Source organism: Passer domesticus, chromosome 2 (genome assembly GCF_036417665.1).
Source record: "Passer domesticus isolate bPasDom1 chromosome 2, bPasDom1.hap1, whole genome shotgun sequence".
Classification (NCBI taxonomy): domain Eukaryota; kingdom Metazoa; phylum Chordata; class Aves; order Passeriformes; family Passeridae; genus Passer; species Passer domesticus.
Genome location: NC_087475.1, coordinates 4500670 through 4510511, shown reverse-complemented (window position 1 = coordinate 4510511; position 9842 = coordinate 4500670). Strand labels below are relative to the sequence as shown.

General features: G+C 47.5%; 1 protein-coding gene across 1 annotated transcript in view; it reads left to right on the top strand.

The window, feature by feature from the left end:
* The first annotated feature begins 572 nt into the window (after nucleotides 1-572).
* KCNJ15 (potassium inwardly rectifying channel subfamily J member 15) overlaps nucleotides 573-9842 on the top strand; it is a 34976-nt gene continuing 25706 nt past the window's right edge. Inside the window, exon 1 of the mRNA XM_064406321.1 lies at nucleotides 573-601. Coding sequence (XP_064262391.1) covers nucleotides 588-601 — 14 coding nt within the window. The 5' untranslated portion in view covers nucleotides 573-587. The remainder of the gene's footprint in view (nucleotides 602-9842) is intronic.

The window sequence follows — 9842 nt, the reverse complement described above, 5'->3', positions numbered from 1 at the left end:
GAACAGTGGCAGGAGGAGTTGTAAGCTCGGGATGTCCCAGGAATAACTCCCAGGCCTTCCATACCCAGCTCCATCTCAGACAGGTTTCTTGCAGTGCTGCTGATTCCTCTGTTATCACTTTCCCCCCGCAGAGCTGCAGGAAGCAGAGGAGTGAAGGAGAGGTTGCTCTGAACCCACCACACTTCCATGATGTTGGAAAATTCCTGCAGGACATGGGCCACAGTGTTGCAATAGGAATAAACCTGCCCCTCTCCGCTCTGTAACTGGAGAGCCAAACATTTTGGCCTCAAGTCACGTTCTTAAGCTTCTTCCTGGATTCCAGCTTCCAAAATACCAAAGTATAAATTCTCTTCTTTCTTCTTTTGCTCTCCAGCCCTTGGGCTCACCACCTCAACCTGCTGCAGCAGCTGGGAGTGAGGGAGCTGCAGGAGCAGGCAGGGCTGGAAGGAAGGACAGAGCCCCAGGAAGCAGCAGGGCAGGACAGGGGTGAGATGAACTTCCCAACCCTCAGCAGCTGCCTGCCAACACCCTCAGGAGGTGCCATCGGGAAGAGGAGCTCCTGGCTGCTGAGGAAGGACCAGGAATAAATGGAAAAACAAAGGTATTTTGGGTGGGTGCATGGCAGAGTGGGAAGACAGTGAAGGGCTGGCATGGCTGGCCACAAGGAATAGTGTGATGAGTTTAAATTGCCTTTATTCCAGTGAAGAAAATTAACTGGATTTTTAATCATTCCAATTAAAGCTTTTACCACAATAGATTGTCCTGGTTAGAAGCAGGGCTCCATCATAACTTGAATAACTAAGATTCTCTCTTGAAATGTCTGTTTTGTCGGAGAGGGTCTGAACATTTCTAACACAGGTCCCTCCATGCTACCAGAGAGAGCTGAGTGGATTTGAGAATAATACCTGGAATATTCTTCATTTTCTTCTCTCCATGGCTGTGTGGCACTGCAGAGCTCTGGTTGCTGGTTTGCACCTCATGGAAGGTTATTTTCTTTAACAGTGGCACTGGAATTAAAGTGTAAAATCCCCCTCCTGCCCCCTTCCCCTTTACAATGCTGAATGCAGCACCCACATGAGGAGCCCACCCAGGGAAAGGATCAGCCTGCCAAGAGCTGGAATATTTTGGATGAGAAGCCCTACACAAATGCAAGATGATAGTGCTGATAGAATTAACTACCTTGTAGCTCTGTGTTTGAGGCGTTGGAGAGGACTGAATGATTCAGAGACTGTGTTTGCAGTAATAGCTTTGCACAAAGAGGTCACTTAGAGATAAAGTGGCAGTTAATTCAAACCAGAATTTCAGGCTTAGCTTTGCCTTTTCCCCCCTCTTTGAAGGAAATGAGAGGTGACACAATTGGATTAGCTACACTTTTTAGGCTTTTTCAGAAACGGGGATATTATTTGCTGAAAAGATTGTAACAGTTCCAGGCTGATAAATGCAGTACATTGTTTTTGGCATGCATATCAATTCTTAAAACAAATACTCTTTACCAGAAATTTTGTAGAAGCTCCTTTGGACTCTGGACAGTCTATTAGGTAAATATGGGCTTTGCAGCACTATAGAAAAATGTAGCGTTTTACAGAAGCTTTTCAAAGCTTGGCAACACCATCCAGCCCAGCTTCCTTTACTTTATAACAAAGCCCTTGAGATAAGAAGAGTAAGGAAGATTGAGAGGTACTTTGATTGGCAAATGTGTCAGGAACAGAGATACAAAAATGGGAATCTGTGTGAGGCTGTTCCAGAAACCCAAGAGAAGCAAAGGACCTTTTCCTTCTCCAACACCACTGGGATGTCTGGGATCACAGGAGGTGAAAGTGATCCAGTCTGCCAAGGAATGTGTGAAAAGCTGCCTTCTAGAAAGTGCCTCTTTTCTGTGTGCACACATTTGCCATGAAGTACCAGTGTGGGGGTACAAATTCAGGTTGTATTTACACACAGGTGCCCATCTCAATGCAGATATAGACTGCAGTTATTTTAATTTAATTGACCTTCATTTCAGAAACTGCTGGCAGCTCTTCTGAGAGGACCACTTCTCTTAGCCCTCTCCATCAGCCAGCTGGTTTCATCTTTGGTTGAGTTCTGTGAAACATTTTCCTTGCTGTGGAACTCCAGTTAAGGAAGGATTCACCTGCTTTGGAGTCTGCTCCCAGACCCAGAACTGGCAGGACATCTTGTAATGTGCTGTGTCCAAACACTGTCTTGCCAAAGCTGGAACGAAATTGTCTCGTTCAGTTTTGATAGCTCCAGATTCCTGGAGGTTCAACTTATTGGAAATCCAGAGCCCTTTCCATGGCCTGGGCCTGATGGCCAGGCTCCAGAAAAAAAAAAATAAAAATCAGTGTGGCTCAGTGAGTTCTTCTGGACTGGGGGTGCCTTTTTGGGCAGCAGGGAGGAACAGTCACATCAGGGCCCACAGTGTGGCCAGGACTAGGTGTTGCCCTCTTGCTGTCCAAAACCAGCTTATCTCCACCATCCAGGTGGGAATTTTGGGTGTTCTTGAGACAGGCTCACCTGTGTGGCTCTCTGAGTTGTCATCCCCCACCTCAGCTGGCTCAGTGGAATCTTATCCATGATATTCACTGGAAATCTTTTGGCTTTGGTCACAGTAGAGGTTTTTCCTGCTTTATTCACCTGTGAAAGCACCTCAAACCTCCAAGCAGGGTTTAGCTTGGAGGGATAGCTCCTGCCAGTCCTCTACGGTGGCTTTGGGTGATTTTCAGGCCGCTGATTGGCAAGGATGAAGAAATCTCCCTGCTGATCTGCTGGGAAATATTCAAGGAAGTGATAAAAAACCAAGTGAAGGAAGTTATTGAAAAGTACACATAGTTAATGATGGTCTAGATGAGCAATAAAACAAGGCAATATGGGGAAAATGTAAACAAGCCAGGGCTGAAGGGAAACAAAAGAAGTAAAAGTATCTTGCAGAGCACTGAGAAAATCACTCTGAGACTGGATAAGCAGGGAGAAATCTGAGAGAAGATCAGGAAAGCAAAGTGCAGAGCACTGTCCTAAGGGTTAACTTCTCTGGAAATGTAGTTGGGCCAATAATACCAACAATTAGAGGGGGGGAAAAAAAGTGGTGAACCACATAGCCCAAAGGTGAAGTAAATGTGGAAGAAATATTTTGAAGCCTGCCTTAGCCAGCTTTAGGAGATTACAGTTCCTCCCTGCAACGCAAACACTGTGGACAGGCTCAGTTCCTCCAGCAGAAAACTCTGCTCCAATAAGGAGTTAATAGGAGAGGTCCTCCAAGAAGGGATAAATAGCACAGCTGGCCTTTGAGGGACACAAACATCTGAAAAGGTGTATTGGAGCAAGTGGAGGTTGGAGGTAGCTGAGTAAAGAAAACAGTGGAATGAACCCTGAGGAAAAGAGTTCCTTTCATTCCAAGCAATCCAGAGGTATAATTCATTGTCCTGATGAAATCAGTTGTCAACAGGCTGCACTCAAGAACAGGGGGAAGAGACAGAGTGGTTCAAATCAGGGAATGTTGCAATGGCCAAGGTTTCAGAAGCCAGAGAATACATGGATAAGTGTGGAGAGGGCAGGCACTCCCTGTGAGTCCATTGTCAGTGATTCAGTTGAGATATGCTGTGGGAAGCAGAAGAAACGCAGGGAAAAACATGGAACTGTAGAATGGTTTGGGTTGGAAAGGACTTCAAAATCATCCAGTGCCACCCCTGCCATGGCAGGGACACCTTCCCCTGTCCCAGGCTGCTCCCAGCCCCAGTGTCCAACCTGGCCTTGGGCACTGCCAGGGATCCAGGGGCAGCCACAGCTGCTCTGGGAATTCCATCCCAGCCCCTGCCCACCCTGCCAGGGAACAATTCCTCATTGCCAAGATCCCATCTAAACCCACTGTCTTTCAGTTTGAAGCTGTTTAAAGCACTGATGAAAGCTCTGTTAGAACTCTTACACCACAGAGCCATGAGGATTTATGGGGTTAAGCAATTGCTTCACATATACAAAAATGCCTAAATTTAGTGAATGGCAAACTAGTCTGATTTCACCATCATCCTTTTGGTTTCTATAAAAGCTGGATGTATTACAGAGCAAAGTCACTGCAAGTCTGATGTTAAGGTTCACATGCAGGTGCAATTGCAGATCTGCCAGACATTCTTAGGTTGCAAACAAACCTGGAGGAATTATTTAGCAATAATTGGCATAGGGATGCATTAGGTGCAGCTAGAAAAAGGAAGTTATAAAACAAGAAGATTGTTATGTGAACCCTGTAAGCTTCATGTTAGCCAGGCATTTTGTGGTGCTTGAGGTTAAAAGTGTGGCATTAAAGTGCTGTTTTCATGTCAAATATGAATGTATTAGGACAGAGCATGAACAGTGTTTTGGTGGACTGAACAACATAGTCAATACAAGTAGATAATCAGGCACTTAAATGCTGAAGTTGGAACAATACTGGGTGTAAAATAACAACAATTTGGAAAGGAAAATGCTGGAAAGGAACTCTGAGGAGAAGGATCTGGGGTCCTGAGGGTCAATGAACTATCCATGAGCCAGCAGAGTGCAGAAGGCCTGGGGTGCACTGGGATGGGCATTGCCAGCAGGTCAGGGGTGATCCTGCCCCTGTGCCCAGCCCTGGGGACACCTCTGGGTGCTGTGCCCAGCTCTGGCTCCTCAGCACAGCAGGGACAGGAGCTCCTGGAGCTGAGCAAGGGCCTGGAGCAGCTCCGTGCCCAGGAAAGGCTGAGGGAGCTGGGGCTGCTCAGCCTGGAGAGGAGCCCCAGGGAGAGGGGCCTCAGCCCTGCCTGGCCCTGTGGCTGTCCCTGTGTCTGTCCCTGTGTCTGTCCCTGGCTGTCCCTGTGTCTGTCCCTGTGGCTGTCCCTGTGTCTGTCCCTGGCTGTCCCTGTGCCTGTCCCTGTGTCTGTCCCTGTGTCTGTCCCTGGCTGTCCCTGTGTCTGTCCCTGTGTCTGTCCCTGTGTCTGTCCCTGGCTGTCCCTGTGGCTGTCCCTGGCTGTCCCTGTGTCTGGCCCTGTGTCTGTCCCTGGCTGTCCCTGGCTGTCCCTGTGTCTGTCCCTGTGCAGAGGTCAGAGCAGGCCCAGGCTCTGCTCCAGGCCCAGCAATGGCCCCAGAGCCACGGGCAGGGCCTGAGCCCAGCAATTCCCCTCCCAGGAGGCACAACTTCTGCCCTGGGCAGTGCCCAGCCCTGAGCAGAGCCCAGAGGGGCTCTGGGGGCTCCTCCCTGGGGACATTCCAGAGCCATTTGTGCCCTGTGCTCTGGGATGACCCTGCTCCAGCACATGTCCCCAGATGAAGCTGTAGTCTGGAGGGTGTGCAGCCTCACAGACCAGACATACTGGAACAAATACATTTGTACTCCCAGAGACCTTTGGACAGCTCTAGTCTTTATTGGGGCCTGTAGGGAGACTGGCTTTTCCTGTCTGTACAGTAACTTTCAGACATATTTTCTGTGGATGATAAAATCAGGAGAATGTGTGGGGGTATATGAGGCCACCTGGGTGCAATTTCCTAATAGCAGACGTGGGGTTTTGTTCTGGTGTTGTTTGTGGCTTTGAGTGCTGCTCAGCATCTTAATCCTAATGCATTGGCTGTGGTCTGTAAAACCCCTAGAGAGCATTTTCAGCCATGGGTACCTGTAGTTCAGCATCTATATCCATGTTTTAAGGCTCTGCTTTTGAGAAATGGAGAATATTTAATGCCCTTGACACTGACTGACCCAGCCTGTGGCAATGGATGGGAATGTGCAACCCTTCACTTCTTAATTAACTGCTTGAGAAAAGCAAGTGTCCCATGTTAGAGGCACTCAGAGGGACAAAACAGACCCAGCCTCCTCTCCTGGTATCTTGAAGATTGTATTTAACACCACTTTTCAATAGTTGTCCCTGAAACCAGCTCCTGATATAAACACTTTGGAGTTAATTATCATGAAAGGAGACTCTTGGTCAGGCAGTATCTCCCAGTTAAATCTCTCTTTTCTTCACCTGCTGCCATTTGCAAGCCTAAACAGTCCTTGCAAACATTAAAATCAGGAGAGTTCTGATGTGTTTTTCATGCCTTTAATTTTCTCCTTCACATGATGGATGGTGGGATTTATTGTAGCTCAGAGGAACAAACCAGTTGTTATTTGATCTGCCCCAGGCAAGCTGCCCTGGCAACAGCCAAAAATAATAGCCATGGTCCCTGAAAAGATTCTGCTTAGAATTTCTGAAAGAATTCACCTTTGGGGCAGGGAGCAAGCATGGAAAAATGCAGCCCCAAAGGTCAGCATTTTGCAATGCTCGTGGCACATGAAAATTGGAGGTTGTGATGGAAACTGTGGTGCAATCCTGGTGACAGTGGGTGCAGCCAGCACCCCTGTCCACCTTTCTGTCATGGAGCCATCACTTGCTTCCCCTCTCATATCATGGATTGGATTTTACTTCCTCTCAAAGCTGAGTTCTGCACATCAACGATGAAAACTCTGCTTTCTACAAAAATTTGATCTTGAAGTTGAGCTTTTTCAGCCCTGTCTGGACAAATGTTTGCCTTTGGTGTTTGGAAGATCACTTTCCATATCTCTTGTGCCATGATCTCTGTTGGTGATAGCAAACTTCAGGACAGTCTTTGTACACACACCTTGTACTGAAAACTCTGCCCTTCCCTTTATCACCCTCTTTTTGTGCACTTTCTGTATTGTTCCATGCTCTGTCAACCTCAGGAGTTGTCTGTAGGCTCACTTCTTAATCCTCTTGGATAAAGTTTGGCAAAAGTACACACTGCAGTTCCTTTCATTCAAGCCAAAAGTTATTTTTCCAGGAAGACATGTTTAAAAATGCACGAAGGTACTCATTTAATTTGCTCTGCTTTTTTACTGCTGCTTCCTGAGAGTCCATCTAGTCTGGCTATCTGAAACCAGTAGCAATAATGCCACATTTTTGTCCCAAATAGTCACAGCTCAAAGAAATTCAGTAAAGAAAGTTCTAAAAAGGTATTTTTGCAGGCCTTTTATTGGTGCTCATTAAAAGAAGTTTCCAAGTAAAATAAACCATTATTTCTCAAGTTATCCTGAAGCAAAGCTCCATTAAAATATCCCTGAAGTTTTAAAGGTAAGGAAAAAACCTGATCTACTTGCTGGACACTGCTGAGAAATGGGTTTTGAATTAGAGAATTAGAGAATTAGAAATTGTGACTCCATGGTTGGACAATGCAGAGTGGACTTTGCAGATTTAGTGACCCAAACAACTGAAATCTGATTAGGAGAGATTTCCCTTCCCACTGCTGTCCTCCAAAGGGTGCTTCTGAGGATACATGAAATTGAAGATGAAAGTTTCTCTTTGACTGAGGATTGCTCCTTGTGTCACATCAACAGGAGGGATCCAGTGGTTGAGGAGCTGGGGTTTTCCAGCAGTTCCCAGAAGGATTCCTGGTCATCAGGGCAGCTATTAAGTAGGGAAATTCACACTTGAGGAGAAACCACAGAACACCCAAGAGAGAGACCACCATGGGTCGAGGGGAGGAAAATGACAGACCAAGCAAAGCTGCCTCTGTTTCTTGTGGTCAGTGGCTCTGACAGCTGGCTGCTTCCAGCCCTGCCTCTCCATCATCCCCTGGAGCAGCTCTTCTAGGCCATAACCCTGGGTCATTGCTTGGGCCAGACATCCTGCTTGCAGCTGAGAACAATACTGAGGATTATGTCTTGCAGAGCGGAGTTTTCTGTGAGCGTGGATCCAATCCCACGGCAACAACTCCAACCTCATGTTATAACTATGACCTGCGGGAACAGGAGACTTGTCTGCTCTTGGAAGTGCTGCAGGAAGCAGCTTTGTCTGCTGGGAAGCTCCCAGTGATGTGAGCAGAACTTCCCCTTGGGGATGTTCATGCATCCTGCTGGCTCATGGTGCGGCAAACCGAGCATGCACCCACCACAGAGTATCACAAAGCAAAGATATGAGGACCAGTTCCAGGAGTCTGAGGTGAATTTTTGCTGCTTTAGACATTTTGACCAGATTGGCAGGGGAGGGGAAATTAAAATCCCTCTTGGATCTGAAGCCCGCTGTCATTTTCACTCTGGTGTGGAAAGCCAGCTTGGATTTGAATTCCTGCTTGTGAATCTTCCCCGGCTCTGGGCAAGAACCAAACCAAGAAGATGCTCATTTCCACAGCCAGGGAGAAGGCAGCCAAATGTGCCTGGGAATGAGTGACTTTTCTCAGGAGCTTGTTTTTCCTCCAGAGCTTTCTGCTACCTGGAAATCCTTTTGCTATCTTGGGTGGCAACATGTCAGTATTTCTGTCATCAAGAAGCAAAAATTCTGGGCAGAAACTTAAATTTGGAAGCTGTCAAAGTCCTTCCATCCCTCACAGGACAGCAGTGGAGCTGGGGGTCTGAAACCCTGAGCCAGCTGGATGAAGAACAACCATCTAATGTGAGCAGATAAGACACATCTCAGCAACTGCAGCCTTCTCACATCCAAACTTGGGATGAAGTTTTGGAAAGCTGTGGTAACAGGGTTTCCACAGAGGTCACTGCTCGCTTCATTGAGAACAGAGCTGGGCTCTCCTCAGCCAGATCCTTCTGTGTGAAGCTCATCAAGCAGAATAAAATCCTTTTCCAATTATGTGCTTTCCATGTGCACAAACCTCCCCCAGGAGCAGCAGTGTCAGCCACAACCGCTCATAATGCAAAGAGCATATTGTGGAGGGCTTGGACTCAAACCACGGCATTAACCTGGAGCAGGCTGGAAAACGGGCTGGGAATTCCTCAGGGTGGCCACTGCTGCAATGTCAACAGAGTTGTGACAAAAGAAAAAAGGTGGAAAAATGTGTGTTGAGCATGCTGGGAGCACATGTAAGAGGGGAGAGTGTGGTCTCTTGTTTTTTGGAGTGTGAAGATTCCTGTCCCGTTAGCGTTCACAGGCCTGGCCAGCACAGGGAGAAGCTGGAGCTGCTGCAGAGAGCCCAGAGGAGGCTCCAGGATGAGCAGAGGGATGGAGCAGCTCTGCTGGCAGGAAAGGCTGGCACAGCTGGCATTGTTCACCTGCACAGGAGAAGCTTTGGGCTGGCCTTGCAGGGCCTGCAGGAGCCCCAGGAAAGCTGGAGAGAGACAATTTCCAGGGGATGCAGGGACAGCACCCAGGGAATGGCTCCCAGTGCCAGAGGGCAGGGCTGGATGGGATCTTGGCAATGAGGAATTGTTCCCTGGCAGGGTGGGCAGGGCTGGGATGGAATTGCCAGAGCAGCTGTGGCTGCCCCTGGATCCCTGGCAGTGCCCAAGGCCAGGCTGGACACTGGGGCTGGAGCAGCCTGGCACAGTGGGAGGTGTCCCTGCCATGGCAGGGCTGGCACTGGATGATTTTGAAGTCCCTTCCAACCCAAACCATTCTACAGTTCCCTGGATTGCATTTTTCCCTGCAGCACCTCCAGGTCTAATGTTTTACCTTTATTTCATGGGAATCTCCATAATGAATTTTAACATTTTCAATTCTGTTTTTATCAAGAACTTCATCAGTAAGAATCAGGTGAGTGGTTTGATGAAGAGATGAATACTCTAAAGCATATGGGAAAAATACAAAAACTAGAGGGCTGTCTTCAAATAATTGAAGAAAACACAGAGTACATAAAGCACAAATATCTGTGTTTACCAAGACAAGGCTCAGCTTTACACATGGATTTAGTGGCGTAAAAGCACAAATAGGTGTTTAGCAGTTCTCAGATGACACCTCTGCCTGCGCAGGACATCCTGAACTTGTTTTGGGAAAGAACCTTTTCTCTGGTTTTTACAACAATGCCAGTTTCTTTATATGCTGTGTCTGATTTTTAACTCATAATTTGGGGATTCCCAGGAACTGGAAAAAAAGAGATAAGGCTTGAAGAGTGGCTGTGGCTTT